This window comes from Macrobrachium nipponense, chromosome 45 (genome assembly GCF_015104395.2).
Source record: "Macrobrachium nipponense isolate FS-2020 chromosome 45, ASM1510439v2, whole genome shotgun sequence".
NCBI lineage: Eukaryota > Metazoa > Arthropoda > Malacostraca > Decapoda > Palaemonidae > Macrobrachium > Macrobrachium nipponense.
Genome location: NC_061105.1, coordinates 37557707 through 37576096, shown reverse-complemented (window position 1 = coordinate 37576096; position 18390 = coordinate 37557707). Strand labels below are relative to the sequence as shown.

Genomic DNA, 18390 nt, shown 5'->3' with positions numbered 1-18390 from the left:
TCGAGAAGCGTGCCCTTTGCTTCCTTTAGGGTTGGGACCCACTGAGAATAGATCGTCTGCCTCATGGACCTACGCTAAATAAGAAGTGATCAACTTTGAATTTACTAAAATCTGCAAAACACATATTCAACCTAAATTTCAAAACACAGCGGACCATTTCGAAAGGAAATGAACCCGCAAATGGAATACGGCGCTTCTCACTTTACTTTCAAAATGTAATCACACAATTTTGTTTTACCCCTAAACATCCATGATGAAATACTCGAGATATCTCAAATGCTCAATTTCAAACGTACTCCTGGAGCTGCACTCCTGTATGCAATGAAGTAGTAGGATGTGCTCGTTATGTTACCGTCACTTACCGACATTTATTCTCAGGTTTTCTTTTAAAAATTAAAAGGCCCTTGCAGGCTTCACCAAGCTACTACAAAGAAGATTCAAGTGCTACAACACTGCTACAAAGTTGTTTGAATTTTACGAAATGGGTCTTTTAAAAAAAGTCAAGTATTGGACTCTAGCTGAATATCTGCGTGTGATGAAAATGCTAACACGTTATGTAAGGGAAGAAGGAAGGAAGGAAGGCAGACAAAACTGGGGTTCGCAATGGAAAACCCAGTCTTGGTGGGTCAACTCACCTGGTAGGTCCAACCCGTCCATGGGGATGTCGACCTGAGTGTGGTCCTTGGAGAGTTTCTTCATACCCTGTCTGTCCATGAGGGCGTCGTCTGCATCCACATCGCGAGAGTCTGTAAGTCGCCGCATCAACACTGACTCACTAATTATGTCAATGTCCCGTTCTGGCCCTAATCCTGATATCATGTCTCTCTGCCTATTGTATTCTGGTTGTCCTTATATTCTGTTGTTAACTGTGTGCCTCTGTATATAGGAGCTGCTTCATAATGCTTCCCTAACTCAGGTGTTTGTCATGAAATTTTTCCTCAAAGTCTGCTGAGAAGTGCTGGAGGCATTTCTTTAACTTATTCTGAAACTCACGTTATTATCCCGACTGATATGACATATATATCCATCAACTTTGACAATACCTGTGATCAGTGGCAACTATGTACATCACAATGGGGCTTGTGTGGCCTGTGTCCAAGCTTCGGAAACATACTAAAGGCAGAATATTTTTAACATAGATTCTTATATAAAATATACCTCTTCTATTTCAAGATGGTTTTGTCGTATACTTGAGCTAATACTAGTGATTACTTGTGTCAATAACCCTATGCAAAAAGCAAGTATTATACGCTAAGATCGGAAAAAGAACGCAAGTACTATCGGGGATTAAATTTCCTGTAACTAATAATCCCATTCTATTACTTTTGCTTCCTAAGGCTTATATATGAAAAACTGTTTGGATGTCGAGTGGATGTTTTATATACCTTAATTCATTTGAACTACATCGCTTATTCCTACCTTGTAAGCTGCGCTAACTACATTGACTATTGGAAATAGGTACTCTTTATAATTACAAACTTTAGAGGGCTTTAATCAATTCTAAATTATTGATAAATATTATGCTCGTTTATAAAAAAAATCATGTGACTTTTCACACATAACCTAAACTATGAAACAGAAACTAAATCTCTCTATAGGGGACATCTCTGATTGATTTATCAATAAATCACGATCTAATCCATTGTATCTACAATAAAATACTGGTTAATCAGTGTAAAATGACTGACTGTCAAATTTCATGTCAAAAACTGTCACTACTCTGAGTCTCGTATGCCTACATAATTTTTCTCTTTTTTTTTCTTCTTTGGCTATTGAGAGACTGGGAATCTTTTTGACAACATTAATCATATAGTTCATTAATTACTAAAAAAATTTCTACTTAAAATATTATTGTAAAAAGATGTGATATGACCATAAAAAACATGCAAGTGCAATTATAAAAAGTTATAAAAAATACAATTAAAAATCTTTACTTGAAGCCAAACCTCAAGGCATAATTTTTCTTACTAACATTTCGGGAGAATCCTAATTCTTTTATTTTTGTAATTTTAGTCAATCACATTGACAAATAAAAATGGAGTGAATTTTTAAAAAGTTACGATTAAGATTAACCACATGAACTTCAAGTCATTTCTTCAAAATTAAAAAAACTGAATTTTCAAAATATGCACAGAAAATGTTGGTTTTTAGAAAACCGAGGTTACATAAGATTATTATACGGGTTTACAAAAGTACTGTGTAATGGGCGAATAAAAACCATGTAATAATTTGTGTGAACGGACGTTAAGAAGTTATTGGCATGTACTGTCAGGTAAAAACAATGACAAAACGAGTTCAAGTCAGCAAATTGTTATTTCACCCAACAAATTTGGATGGACTTCACATATTCAACCGTACGAGTTTGTTAGACTGTTCACAAGATATCTAAAAAGTTCAAAGGAATTTGTGAGTGTGAATTCTGGGTGAGAAAAGGGAAGTTGATTACAATTCTGAAATGAAAAGGGATGTCGATGCCGACGACGCTGGACTTCTGTCATTCAATGAGGTCATTCATCACGGCAAACGGAATCTCATTAGCAATATGTATTTTTTCGTTCATTTATAGGTTCCTACGCGACTTTTTATTTCACTGAACGATTGACTAAGTTTACAATAATAATAAAGACGTTTATTTCTTATATTATTTGACTGAAGAGACGTGGGCTGATCTTCATGAGATCCCCAAAGTGAAACGGTGGATTATTATTCATGATTGATTAATATCTACAATTGCTGACTTTTGCTGAATCCACAAAACAGCTCAAATTGTACTGTAAGAATTTGATGATCTGCGTAATTATGAAAGGCAGAGTAGCGATGGATCATCAGTAGGTATGCATTCCGTAGTAACTGGGGTCATTAATAAACATGAATTTAAATGTGCATCCTCTGAAGACAGGAGACACCAAAAACTTGGAGAAATTCGTCGCAAGACCACAGTATCTACCAACATAGAGGTTAAAGAGAAGAAAAATAAATAAAAAAAGAAAGAAAGAAAGGGAACGTTGAGCAGTGCCAAACATATTGATAAAAACAGGTTCTCCTTGAAATGTCACAAGTAAACACCTAAGAGGTGTCAATGAAAGTCGCCGTAGGTAATGACACCAGAATTGATACACCATAGAAAAAGTAAATATAAAAAAACTGGGTAAAAAAAGAAGCCTGGAGCGTCATGTTACAGCCAGACTTTGAAATGCTGGCTTTTGTTCAGTTCTCTTTTTCTCAGTCTTGAGTTCTTTCTTACTGCTATGTGAATTTATAGCAAATTCTTTCTGTGAAGAAGAAGAAGAATAAGAAGAAGATGATGAAGAAGAAGAGATCAGCATGACTGCAGCTTGGTTTGGCCCTTGAAAGACCTGAAACTGGATTTTCTTTTTGACATTTCTTAGCGAACCTTTGTACTCGGGGGAATGAGACGCCTATTCTATCTAAGGAGAGATATGTACGTATAGCCAAAGGTGGTTGCAATTCAGCAATGACTAGTCTCAGGATTACAGTAACAAGCATTTCAACTGACTGCCTTTACCAGTACGTATGTAAAGTACTGTATTCATAGTGTTGGGATAGAAAAATGTGCAGTAATTGTCATATCTTTTGAAAAGAAACGGGGCATACAGGGACATATCTACGGGAAATAATCTTCCAAATCGGACAGCCATAAGTAGCCTGACTTTCACCAACAATTTTGAATATCATCGTCGGAATACACAAAGCAGTCAATGTTGAGTGTCGCTGAAGAGTGCTATTAATTAACAGCAATTGCTAAATTTTCATTCAAGTTGTAGTTGTAATTATCCTTTTTGAATGAAAATATTATACATTTCACAACTCATTTCAATATAATGAAGATTCGAGTTTGTACTACAGTTGGTTTGAAGGCATTGCAGAAAGGAACGTCTACAGTTAATAATTTTATAATTAAATATTTTTAATCCAGTATAGCCCAGTTTCATCTCTGTAATAAAAAACGTGAGTGAGCTTTGGGGGGGGGGGGGCAACGGTTGTGATTCAATAATGGGGGGGGGTTGGGGGGGTTAGTGGGGGGGAGTGGCATAGGTGTAAAATGAGCCGAGTGACTCTAGCAATAAGGTGTGTGAATGTAAGCTTGAATCTGAAGCTCACCTGGCGTCTGGTCACTGATTTGATTCGTAAGCTTGGCTCGTATAAGCTTGAGGAAGTTGAATATGGAGCGCTTTATCCAAGCTTTGAAGCGGGCAATACGGTCGAAGGCTTCAGATATCTTGTTTGTTTCGCCATCACTGGCCGGAGCGGACAGGTTCGAAGCTCCGAAACTGCTCAAGAGCAAAGCCAAGAACAGATTCAGCACCTGGGTTCGAGACGAGAGAGCAAGAAAAAAGAGAGCAGTCAGGAGAAGATCTTCCATCCCCAATTTTTGTTGCTTCCCCAGCATGGTCCTACATTCCTAACTCCTAAAGTGAACCAAATTGGAAAAAAAATACAGTACTGTCCTTTGGCGCTAGCATTTCGCCGAAAACTGTGGCAAGCCTCTAAATTACATGAGATCTAGATGTAGATTCTGGATTGTGGTGATTTGTGGTAATGTCAAAACCATCTTAGAAACTTCACTTTGCTACATCAGTTAGATACTGCGACAGGATCCACAAAAGGCACAAAGAGTGATACTCACGACCAAGTTGCCTATGACAACGGTGGCGAGGAAGAACGGAATACACGGCCAATCTCCTACAAGGAGACAATCCCACATACTTTCGATCCACTCTCCACACAGCACACGGAATACGATCATGATCGAATGAAAGAAGTCGGTGAAGTTCCAACGAGGCAGTTGCCCATCCGGTGTTTTTGGGAATCTTACGACGTTGTCTGGAAAAGGAAGAAATAAAAAGGAACATTGAAGGATATTGCTTTTGGAAAAAAAAAAAATTAAGGCATTGTCCTTCACAGCCTAAGTCAATATTCTTAACCTCATTATCAGTGTTGTTTTTAACCTTTTTGTCCCGAATTCATGAAGATCACTCTAACATTTATGATCACACTTTCAAGGCCAAGGAATATTTGTATGAAAAACGGTTAAAGTTGCAACATTAAATTGGATTTTTCCTAAAATGCTCTCAGCTGATCATTGTATAATATGCCCGTCCCGCCAGCAAATATACAATACATCTTAAGTATCTTCTTGAGAAATGAAGCGGTAATATTCACAAATGCGGGGAAACATAGTACGCCTTCCTTCATAAGATGTTTTACCTACGAATCTGAAGTCTCTGATACTATAAGCCATAGTTGTTGTTTTTTTTTCCAGGAGTAGGTTCATGGGATGTTATGTTTTCAGTTTCAATAAAGATATACTCAAAGTACAGTAGGTGGAACAAGTTAAAATTAAGTCTGAGAGCCAATAATGTAAGCCAAAGGTAAAGTGATAGTGCATAAGCATTTAGAATGTTTTCTTCGTGCTGTATTGAATACGTGGTTAAGAATCCCTGTCTCAGGAATCAAACTCACGTTTACTAACTACTTAGTGCACGTACCCAAAATTTCAATGACAAAACTTGAAATCACACCTGTGTAGTTTTTGCCGAAGAGCTGCATACCCATGACGGCAAAGATGAAGATGATGATGCACAACACGAAGGTCAGGTTACCCAGGGCACCTACTGTCTTACCCATGATGGAGATGAGCAAATTGAGGGTCGGCCAAGATTTTGCCAGTTTGAACACTCTCAGCTGTGGAAATATAAACTTGCATTAGTGTCGTCATCTCAAGACTTTCAGTAAATCATGCTTGAGAATGGTGTGCTTATGATCGTAGATGTAAATGTACACCGATACGGAAACAAAACTCTCCTAAGAAAAGTAAATGTTTGTCGATGAATATACCTACAAAAATGATGTTTTCACACAACATAATTAATGTTATAATGTCTCAGAAGAACCAATAATGTCACATTATTAACTTGAATTCTTTCAATTTGACGACAGTGTGAAATACGTGACCTGAAACTCTAAAACAATAATAGACCAAAGATTTTATCTTTTGCCTGGACTATATGGAAACAGAATAAATGAAATAGCAACAGAAGTGGCTACTCACCAATCGAAAGGACCTCAAGACAGAGAGACCAGAGACGTTGGCAAGACCGAGTTCGAGGAGTGATAAGAACACGATGATGAAATCGAAGATATTCCAGCCCTCCTGCAGGTAGTACTTGGGGCTCATGGCGATAATCTTGGCGAAGCACTCGATACTGAAGGTGGCCGTGAAGAACTGCCAGAGGGGGAAAACAAACGAGATTGCTTCAGACGGGAATAGGGGAATCGAAAACGAGGAGGTAGTGAGGGGGAGCTGCAAGAATCAACTGGGAGCCATCAAGAATATTTCTCATCATTCAGGCTTGGAAGGTCAAATTTAAGGCAAGATATTTATCTTTAAGTTTCCAAGACGGCAAGGCAGTTTATTATTTATAAGGGACTCTATGATAAAAGATATAGTAGATATACAAAACATGGCATGCTTACGCTATTGATTAAGACAAATCCTTCACCTGTCGTGGCTTCAACGTCATTGAAAGCCTTGTAAGCCCCCAAAAATGTCCTATTAAATCAATCAGTCAGCTATACATGGTCTATAGTCCACCGCTCAACGATATTTGACTGATATCCATCATGACAGTATCAATCAATAATAATTTGAGATATTTCATGGCTCAAATGATGATAAGCAAATGAACGAACTTCCCTGGAAAATATTCTTGATATAACATAGCACAAGCTAAGGTACCGAAATTACTAGACATGTTTTTATTCTCTCTTCTGAAGACTGGTGCGTCCGCACTAGCAGAAAAATAGCAGTAGACATTCAGTTCATGCATACAGACCCATCACCAAACAGAGAGAGAGAGAGAGAGAGAGAGAGAGAGAGAGAGAGAGGAGAGATGCGAGAGAGAGAGAGAGAGAGAGAGAGAGAGACCTACTGCAAGAGCTGGTGGGAAACAGACCCATCAGCTCGTTATTTCAATAACAGGTGGAAGAAGGACACTACTGTACAGATGAGGATCTCCGGACAACGTTCCTGGAGAAAGGAGTTATGGGAAAACAACGAACTTATAATTTTTCTGAACTTTCTCTTTGCGGATATTTTCTTGACAAGTGTTTTATTAATGGACGATGGCTTCGCAAATATTTTGACGCTCGTCTTCCTGATGAATGTTTTCTAGCTGAATTCGGATATGGGAAATAGTATACGAAGAAAAAGTAATTTTCTTAAACATGGTTTTCTTCGTCCACGATTCCTTTCATCATGAAGAGCAGATGTCCATGGCCACATTTTCATTCACACACAGTACAAGAACGTACACAAACAATCCTTACAATTCGCTCTGAGCGTAGTCTACGTAAGCTCTTTAGATGGACTGGAGTTGCATCGTCTAGTAAATTCCAGTACTTAAACTATCTAAAAGCTGAAACGTATCAAGCATGCATAAGAGCTATTGACACTAAGTCATCTAGATAGATGTAAACGCATTTCTCAATTTACCATAAATTTTTCTGGAAGAGGGATATTTGACATTTTTAACTGCTACTATTTGAACCAATCAAGTCAGATCAGAAAGTGCGTACACATAACTCCGAAATTGCTTTTCGGAGCTTTTGACATTCAGGATTTGGAGAGGGCTCTCAATATCACACTAGCGTGATTTGTTATCATCCAAATACTCACCTATTAAGCAAATATGTCCGTCACATTTGGCCAGCCCCTTCCCCTTCCCCTTCCCTTTCCCCTTCCTCTTCACTACCTGGTAGGCCTCTTGCCTCCCACTACCCAACAAACTGGAGGCCAAAAGAGTGAGACGTTCAGAATCGTAGACCAGAAAAGTTTGGTAAACCGAGGGTTTTACGATACGCAGGCAACTGCAGTCATTAAAGCTTGTCTAAGCCTAGTGAAACTTGCTTTTGAAATAGGTGCGATGTCTACACTATTGGCAACAACAGGTGAATTATGCCATTCCATAGGAAAGTGAAGCGGGGAGACGTCAGAGTGCATTATTTTTTCTGTATCCTGAATGCTGTTGAGAAAGATGCATCACTGATAGACGAAGGATAGGTAGAAGAAAAGAGAATAAACAAGAGCTGTGTATACAGAGAGATGCACAGGTATTTACTACTCTACGCTTTGATTCTTCCACATTCTAGATGCTAAAGGACTTTAATTAATCTCTATTACCTATGCTCTGGAAACTGCTGCTCCGATGTATTTACAGCAATTGACTACATTTTTTTATAGGCTACTGCTACACTGACATTCAATGATTAATGAACCAAGACTCATAGATTGAACAACGATGCCAAAATTGGCATCAAAAGTGAATTATGGTTCGGCTGATCATGAGAGAGAGAGAGAGAGAAGAGGAGAGAGAGAGAGAGAGAGAGAGAGAGAGAGAGAGAGAGAGAGAGAGAGAGAGAGAGAGGCATAATAAATACTGAGATATATATAATTAAAAACTAATTAGGTTTAGGTTCGATGACTAATTTACAACAGTATTTTGTGTTAAATTATGATCAATGAAAAATCTAATTTACCAGCTACGAAAACTTTTCATGGGGAACGAAGACATTCAATGACAAATTAACTACAAGAGACTTCCGAAAGACTATTGGGTTGTTGGATGGGGCAAGAAAGAATGAGTTATGAAACGATGTAAATGCCGATAGCTAATTATTAATTAGCTAAAATCAACTAATCACGTATGAATCGTTCGGCGAAACTTCAAATTTTAACCGACATAATACAATACAAATAAATAAGCATGAACTGTAATAACTAGAACCAACTCCAGGTGGTTATTTGGAAGGGCCTGATCGTCCAGCATTGGCACATCTATGTTCGTAACTGATATTAAAAGAAATTATTCCTTAATGAAAAAACAATGATGGATGGTTGATCATGATCTGGCAGTGTTCGCCAGTAAATATGAAAGAAAAGAAACCAAACAGGAACATTTCCTGAGTAACCAATACATCTTTTGCGAATTCGAACAATTCGCCAACAAAACGAAAACACTAAATATTTTGCATAAAACTGTGACTACTTCCGAAAGTAAAAAATAGACTCCATTAATTAATAAAAATGAATACTACATCAGAAAAGTGATATGACGAGAATTATCCAGCTATGAAGAAGAGTTAGCTTTCAACGATAAATGAAAACATTTGAAGGATAATTTAGAAAATTCCACTTTAACAAATTGAGCGGATTCTGGACATCAATCATCATCACTATAATAATAACCATGACATTATCATCGTAACGTTGCGAGTCAGCACAAATAGAATTCTCGACAAATTTAACTTGGAAAATGGTCGGTTATAAAAGAGAAAAGTAAATGACGTGACACGATGGAGAATAATCAGGGAGGTTTTCCAATGTGTTCTCTACTGACAATATTCAGGCTTTCTATTCCACAAGCTTACATCAATCTTCAAACACGTAGTACAATTCTTATTTGTAAAACACGAGGAATCCTCTTGTGTAAGCACAAATTTCCAGTGTACATCAAAGCTGCTTCTTAACATAGGGAAGTCTGATGGATAATTAGTGGAGAATTCTGCAGCTGAGCTCTGAGGCGATTCACATCTGGATATTTCTGCATCTGGAAGCACTCTTTTGCAATCACTGCTCGTCTTCATGATTTCCAAAGGAAGGCGAGACTGCAGAGAGAGAGAGGGGTTCGGCTATGCTGTCGCAGTCCTACAAAACTACAGTTATAACTACAAGGAAAACCATTTGCATTTACAGCAGAGAGGAGCCACGTACGTACAAGATACTTACGAGTGTTTATATTAGCTACATCCTTCGTTACAATTTGCAGCAATTTTGGGCGGGGGTGGTGGGGGGGGGTGTCCTATTGTTAGGGTCATTGTTGGGTCATGGTGTCAGTGTGGAAAATCAGTGGAATGGGAAGTTTGGGGGAGATGGCCGTAGGGGTCATCTACACCTCGGCACGATGGCGGGGAGGGGGTGCTCTAAGGAAAAGGATTGTCGGGTTCTCCTCAACGAATACTCCGTCAACAAGTGTGATCGACCGACCGAGCGTTCGCATGATCTCTTCCTGTTCATTTCCCACAGCGCGGCAATACCCGTTAGCTGCCATGGGAGATTCAGGTTCGCTGTGCGCTCCCTCCCATGCAGTCGAGGACGCCACGTTGGTCACGGTCAAAGGGATACTCAGCAGTTTCAGGCATGGGATGGAAGTCTGGTCGAAAGCAATCATCCAGAATCCACGACTGCCTTCCACTGTAGGGCAAAATCCCTGTTGGGTGTCCATACCCCGATTGCGATCAACGGTGCATTCCCAACCGCATGGGTCACGCGCAACTTAACTCATTATGTATGTATGATACTAATACATTCTACGGCTAATTTAAGATGAGACTTTAAACAGGAAATAAGTCAATTAGATATAAAAGAAGCATCCAGGAGGTCTTGATTACCTGTGAAGAGAAGAAGAATTTCAAGCACGGTGGAAGGAAAAAGATGAAGTCGTAGATAAATGAAACCAAAAAGGGGAAAAGAAAATGCGAGTGCCAAAGTTGCGTCACTGAAAATGGTGGGTGTCCGAGAGGAAGAAAATAAATGGAAGCCTGATTCCGTTTTCTATGAGGCAAAACTAGAATGAAAGGCATACTCACGTAATTTCCAATCTGGAGGAAATTTTCAAAGCCTGGGTTCATGCCATAGTGATCCATGGCCATGAAGAGGGTGTTGACGACGATACATAGAGTGATGAAGAGTTCGACAAAGGGATCGAACACTATCAGTTCTACAATCTGTGCAAACTTGATCCAAACCCAGCAACAGTCCCAAACACAGAAAAAGTCGATGACTTTGCTCAAGAATTCTATCAATTTTTTCTTGATCTTTTCCTTAAGAGTTTCCTCCTCCTCTTCTGCAGGGAAATAATAGATGGAAACTATAAAATGTGTTAGTAAAGGACCTTGGACCCATGGAGGAAGGACGGCACAGTTATTTCACTACTCAACATCAAACAAAAGGGCAGGGACACATGACCTCATTCTTCCCGACTGGCTATACTATTTACATATATACTCTAGTCTTCTTTCTTTTCTTGTGCTTTGACAGACAAACAACTTTTTGGGGGGCTGACTTTTCCAAAAGCCGGTGGGATTGCTGAGAGAGAGAGAGAGATAGAGAGAGAGAGAGAGAGATAGTGCAATCTATACATAGCATCATTATTCATGCGAGCTCTAAAAGAAAGAGAGAGAGAGAGAGAGAGAGAGAGAGAGAGAGAGGATAGATTTCATTCTATCTTTATTTCTGATGATCTGAATAACAGGTGAAACCGAAGAGAGAGAGAGAGAGAGAGAGAGAGAGAGAGAGAGAGAGAGAGAGAGAGAGAGAGCAGAAGACGGGCAAAAGAGAAAAGAGGTCGGTCACGTGTCCCTTGCCACATAAGACAACAGTCGAGAAAGACTACGAGAGGGGGATCCGAGGGGAGAAAGAGAGCATTCATTTATTAGAATTGAGTTGTTGAAGATCAGGAAATGATTCGCGCGCATTCTGTGCCTCCAACCTCGAGCTCCTGCTGTTGAGGGGTGTGGGGTACGGGGAGGGGGAAGAAAAATGGTCACTTTTTCACAATGATTATTTTCACTTGGCTACTTCTCTTTAAATTAGCATATATTTCTTCCCCACTGGAAGTTAACTAAGCTAGTAACTATATTGATAACTCATTTTGATAAACAATCAAAAAACAGATTCCAACAAATGAAACCTAATACTACCAATTCTGATCCAGCAACAAGATATAACTTTTGAAGATGTTCTTCGTACGTTCTGACATTTATCCTTGCAAGAACTGGAATCTTTGACGTCAATTATGTCAATAATTTACACGAATATTTGTTTATAGAAATTGAACTCTATACCCTAAAGTGAACCATCAACTGATGATCTCATCAATTGCAAATGATGAGATCATCCAAATTATGGTTAACTTCAAGATTTAACAGAGAGAACAGAATACAGTATTGTTATGGACTGGCCACAAATACACAATAGTGGCCATAACATTACTGACAATTCAGCTGTATTTACAAATATAAGCAGTTATTCTATGACTTGTACTCCACTGTCATATAATAACTCAGTGCAAAAGACCTTGTAACTTAGGGAATAGAGTGAAAGTACACTTGTTACTGTAACTTCAGTCTTAAACTGTACATAGGACTAACATTCCATCTAGAAGTAAATTCTATGTCATTTCTCGGGTCGGGTAAGTACGCACAAGGAACACTGCACGACACAAAAATCTGCCATATCATGATTCTCGATCGTTTAACAGGCTCACTTAAATGTCATTGATGATACCACTCACAGCTGTGATTCAGTTGGATAATTAATGTATCAAGTTCAATGGAATTTGTTTGGCCCGTACACTAAGCAATCAGATTAAATCTCAAGGGCTCAATCCATCATAGAAAAGAGTAATGGGAGTTTTACCTATTCATTTATCATTTTAACTGCTCATGTTTATCCTCTTATCCTAGAATACAATTATAACACGTTACGTGTAATGATCTTGGATTCGCAAAGGACTATTAAACTTAATTCCACTATAACTGAACTCTGAAGTAACTCCAGTGACGATGTAAGTCGTTTGCCTTTGGGACTAATGGATAACTGAACTATTAAAATAGTGAAGAGGAATATCAACAATAAATGCATAGAAGAAAAATTCCAACTTTCCTTTCCTATGAAAATGATCACAAATATAGACTTGTATTGCTATCAATTTCCTTTACTTTGATCTTAGAATTAAAACAATAGAGCTTTAGCTTATGATTCTACTGGATGTATGGCTATATCCAACTAAATATTACATAGCAATCTAACGTGATATTACAACATTGTTTTTCACTCTGTTAGACTTATGTAACTGCAATTCGAAGTGAGCATGTTAATGAACAAGAGTTCCTTGAATAAAGTGTAAAAATTTCATTATAAACTATATTGATCCTTTTAATTTCTTCTCAGAAGTGACCTTGGTGCTTAATCATCCTAAGCAGTAACATGCAGTGAGGGTATGCCCATGTACATATAATAGTATTTTACAATGACTCCTTCCATGTTGATATCCCGGGGATTTGACAGGGTTATGAATATGGTGATGCCAATAGAAAATATCAATCCATCATTTATTTTAATGAAAAAATTCTATTCATTTCACATAAATGATGGATAGTGCTAAACATACATAATCACTTAGGGATTAATGTTGGAACTGCATAATAAATTACTAAAAATATAACTTACTGAAACCAAATGAGTCTCATTCGTTTTCATTTGAGTCACTTTAGAAATTAATTTTGAACACTAATTCAAGTACGAGAAACATCTACACTTTTAAAACATCATGAAAAGGATTCAAGAAGAGAAGATGGAATATCAACATTTCAAGATGGCAAAAATGTTTCAGTTGTTAAAAAAATTATAATTTTACAGATGTGAAATGCAATCAAATTCCTATACTGTGTCCTTATGCCTATCTCTAGATTCAGTCAATTGATACAAATGTGACAGAGATTGTGTGCAACTCCTGAGAGTGTTCTGCTCCCGTAGACTTTGCTGGTCTCGTCACAGCGGAATGCGTCCATGTTGCCTGTTAAGAGTTAGAGATCCCCCTCATCATTAACAACTGCTAACACAGTAAGTAATCTGTCCCAAAGGCTAAGGCAAAAAACAAGAAATACGGGCTGAACCAACATTTTTGAGCCATGAAAAAATATTGGAACCTCCCCAAAAAAACTGTTTACGGTCAGTGTTGCATTATTTCTAAATCATAGCTGGGTGACTAAAAATATTGCTTTAGCCTTCGGAATAAACAGAACCAAATGTTTTAACCAATGATTTTACCTTTTTTTTTTTTTTTTCTTGAGCCAATTGACAAGCATTATGATGCTCCAGGTTGTTTTGGTATGGGTATGTTTATGACATGCCCATGGCTATAAGGGTATTCTGGAACTATATGATATTTCCTCCCTCAAGTATCACATAACATAAAACGTTTGTAAGTTGCCAGTTATTGCATTCATAAGATATATTTAGATACTTGCATATTCATGTTCTTGCAAACAAGATTAAATGTCCTATGAAAATGAGAATTGCATACCAGTCTGACTTTTTTCTAATCCAGATAAAACAGAAACGCACTAACAAATATGGAAAATTGCATATTTGTCGCAGTTTCCCTGCAAAAGAACTAATGCTCAATTGGGTATGCAATGTATGGAGACTTGCAAAAACATGCCAAAATGATCAGTTTCTTTTGAGCATTGTAAAATGAACATTCGGACCAAAATACGTAGTTCTTATGGGACATATGAAAATATTTTTCTTAGACTTTTCAACTGGCTATACTATACAAGCACCTTACTCAATGACTGTTTCAAGATGAAATATACCCCCAAAAGACCCTTACAGAAAACTGAAACAACTTGGGAACATCATACACATGCAGTAACATCATCTGCAAAGTAGACTATACCAAGGCTACAAAGCCAGGACGAGCTGTTGGCTCTTCAATCAAACCGATACACTCGAGCTTCAGTCCAGATGCTATAATGACAAGCTGTGTAACTTCTTCAGGTGGCCACCAAGCATTGCTAGGGCTAGTCTAGTACTACATGATGCAGCAGACGCCGAGCAAAAAACAACTCTTGGCTAATAAACATATATACAGCATTAACAGATACACAAACATCATAGCTTTTATGGAACAAACAGAGGGAAGGAAGCGGAAGAAAAGGATGGGAAAAAAATCATAATAAACTCAGAAGCAGAAGCCATAATCTTTCCGTGTTCTTGTTTGGGAGTGGAGTTACTCGTTGTGAATCGTCTTTTGCAGTGATTGTGGATTTTGTAAGTGATTTTTTTGGTCATGTGAGAATGCATATATTGTTTGTCATCTGAAACGTTTTACTATTACAATTTTGTTGTACTGAATGAAGTAGTAGTTTGAAAGTGGCAGATAAGTAGTAATATTCTAGAGACAAACTAAAATGAAAGCAATAGTGACATTTAGTAAGGTGTCTTCAGCAATTATAGGTCGCAGCTTGTCAGTTCCATGTGTATCTTTGGGTGACAGTGATCGATAGAACACAGCGTCAATGGATTTTGGCGAAACTCGTCATCCGACGCGAGCCAACTGTATACTATATGACAAGACATAAATATCTCAGACATCTGAACTTCACTGTGACTGTCATAGCCTGAGCATCGCTGTGACAGTCCCAACCTGACACAGGCCAAGTTCTGAACAGAGTGAGAGAAGAAATAGAACAAAATCTGACAAGCTGCAGGACCCGTGTTTCCGCATGTCATTGCAACGAACGACAAGGTAGGACTAGTTATATATATATACATATATATATATGGTGTTTAGCGACTAAAAGGCTATAGATATAAGATTAGAGTGAGCTATCGAATATGATTCTCAAAGTGGAACCAAAAAAAAAGAGAAGGATGACAACAATATATATATATATATACAAAACAATACAAAGGATAAGTACGCACCCTCTTCGTCAACTGAACCAAATGAAGAGTAAGGATGGAGTGAGAAGGGGGGGAAAGGGAGTAGGACAAAGGTTAACAATGAACAACTATTTCATTAAGTTACCATAATGACATTTACATAGATTTACTACTACACACTGCAATTATCTTTTCACATTTACCACTAAAGGAACTGCCAATGGAATCTAAGAACACTGGTTACTGAACAATGCAGGTAGGGCTTCCTTGGGAACTGTTGGCTCAGCCTTCCTTTAAGCGCATGCTTAGGTCATTGAGACAATATATATATATATATATATATATATATATATATATATATATATATATATATATATATATATATATATATATATATAATATATATACATATATATATATATATATATACATATATACATATATATATATATATATATATATATATATATATATATATATATATATATATATATATATATATATATATATATAAATATATATATCACTGAATAATCATCATACATGAAAAAATCAAGTGAAAGCCAACAATTCTCAGTTGAAAATACAGAATCAATAAAATATGTAATGATACTTTAATATTAAACTCTAAGCACAAATATAAATGAGACAAACACTGTAAAAACGAATGAAAACAGACGATGTAACATCGAACAAAGGATAAAAATAACCGATTCCACCTCAACCAATATAAAAAGGACCAACACATGCATATTGGTTTAAAATATGAATAGTTATTATAAATGGAAATATGCTGGTACTTATTGCAATAAATATGAGGAGAAAAGGACTAAATCCTCAAAGGCATTGCGCTCGTTGACATTTGGAGGCAAAGAAAAGCTGTTCCTTCAACATTAGTAGTTATTGTTCTTATTGTTGTGATTCCCTTTGCACGTGTTTTGGAATTGTCTAATAACAACGGTTTCTGTTCTTTCTTGGGCATGCCCACCGTTTCCAGTGTGTGTATATACATGTACCTACATACATACATACATACATACATACATATATATATATATATATGTGTGTGTGTGTGTGTGTGTGTGTGTGTGTGTGTGTGTGTGTGTGTGTGTTGGCCGAAATATAATGGTTCATTCGAATTTCTTTATTTCCAACATGCGCCTTTTTAATGACAAATATTAAAAATGTTATATTAGAGAAACCATATATGTGTATGTATTATGTATGCACATGTGTGTATATACATATGTATTATACAATATATATATACATATAATATTATATATATGTATATATACTTACATATATATATACATATATATATATATATCCTAATAAAAGGAGCCCATAAAAACACCAAAATGTAGAGAGAAAAGTACTATATTTCAGAGACTGCTGTCTCTCTCTTCAGGTTCAGGTACCTGAAGAGAGAGACAGCAGTCTCTGAAATATAGTACTTTTCTCCCTACATTTTGGTGTTTTTATGGGCTCCTTTTATTAGATGGAATTCTGTTGTTACAGTACACTTTTACCAGTCCATATATATATATATATATATCATATATATATATATATATATATATATATATAAAATCTCCCATTCCCCATAGCGAATAGAACTTACAGAAAGCTTTGAGGAGCAGCTTTATCTCACCAGTAAATGTGTAGAAAGATTTAGGATTAAAAACCAAAGACAAAATCAGACGAAAGGAAGAAAACAAAACATGAAAAAAGTGACACATGTCAAGGAAACCGAATAAGTACATTAGAAAATACACAGTAATTACAGTGGCTATATAAACATGATCCGCTAATGCACTACTGTATTTAGCTACAGCAAAGAATACAGCTAAATACACAGGAAGAATACTCGAATGGATGTCTAAATATGTATATACTGTATAGACATAAACACTTTGAGGACAACAACGACAGCTAAATAATGGTCATCTCGAGTATAATCATTATGTAAGAGCTGAGAGCAAATGCTTACTAAAAGAACGAAATATCAAACGACAAAAAAAAAATCAGACAATGACAACAACAACAACAACAACATCAACGATTATGGACAAATCGAACGAAAACAAAAACAAACAAAAACAATGGAAACCAACAATAACGTGAAACGGGATCGCAACTTACCTCCATGGTCGCTCGCCCGACTCTGTCTGCCCGCCTGCTGGGCCGCCTGTTCTATGATGTCATTGAGGACCATCACGTCTGCAAAAGGCGCCGCAAGAGAAACACTCAATTAAACACACACATACACCTCATATAATTTATAAGCTACCTGTCAATTAATTTGCAGTATGTAAGTGAATTCAATATATTTTACCCAATGCTCTGTTGCCAACCACTTACGGGATGAAGGTGCTGGCCCAACACCCAGCTCCATGGATGATCAAAGGCCTTACGAGCTAATGAAATCTGGCTTTTTTTGGTGGCCAACCATGCAAGTGGTCACCAGACCCAGTTCGCTTATTGACACCGACAACAAGGCCGTTTGTATTTCTGTTCCCGCAAGAACAGCTTTTGTCCTTTGAACAAAATATGAGGTTTTCAAATTGTTTTTTCTGGCTGATGAAACTCTGGTTCACATTTGCTTAAATATCCAGCCGTTCACTACGAAGGCTTGGCTCCCTTTGGCAGCAATTGTTTGTCAACTGGAATTTGTTTGACTGAAGAACGAAACAACTACGAATTACCGACTCAAAAATATCCTTGGTTCTTAGATCCAGAGGAGCAAGCCCACAGTGATCCTCTCTGGGTCACTGGAGGTACGTACTATATGCTAAATGCATGGTAACATAAGCAACACTGGGTGAGGTAAGAACTTGATTACTTTCTGGCCATCC

General features: G+C 37.3%; 1 protein-coding gene across 11 annotated transcripts in view; it reads right to left on the bottom strand.

Annotated features, from left to right (window-relative positions):
• Nucleotides 1-18390, bottom strand: part of LOC135214486 (sodium channel protein para-like) — a 344371-nt gene that overhangs the window by 42520 nt on the left and 283461 nt on the right. For 7 of the 11 annotated variants that reach the window (XM_064248839.1, XM_064248840.1, XM_064248841.1 and 4 more), the window contains 7 exons: nt 17678-17755; nt 10669-10949; nt 6074-6247; nt 5544-5706; nt 4649-4845; nt 4123-4327; nt 636-767 (listed from right to left, as the gene is read on the bottom strand). In XM_064248839.1, the coding sequence (XP_064104909.1) occupies nt 636-767; nt 4123-4327; nt 4649-4845; nt 5544-5706; nt 6074-6247; nt 10669-10949; nt 17678-17755 (1230 nt within the window). The remainder of the gene's footprint in view (nt 1-635; nt 768-4122; nt 4328-4648; nt 4846-5543; nt 5707-6073; nt 6248-10668; nt 10950-17677; nt 17756-18390) is intronic. The other 4 variants (XM_064248849.1, XM_064248843.1, XM_064248845.1 and 1 more) reach the window with 3 other exon arrangements.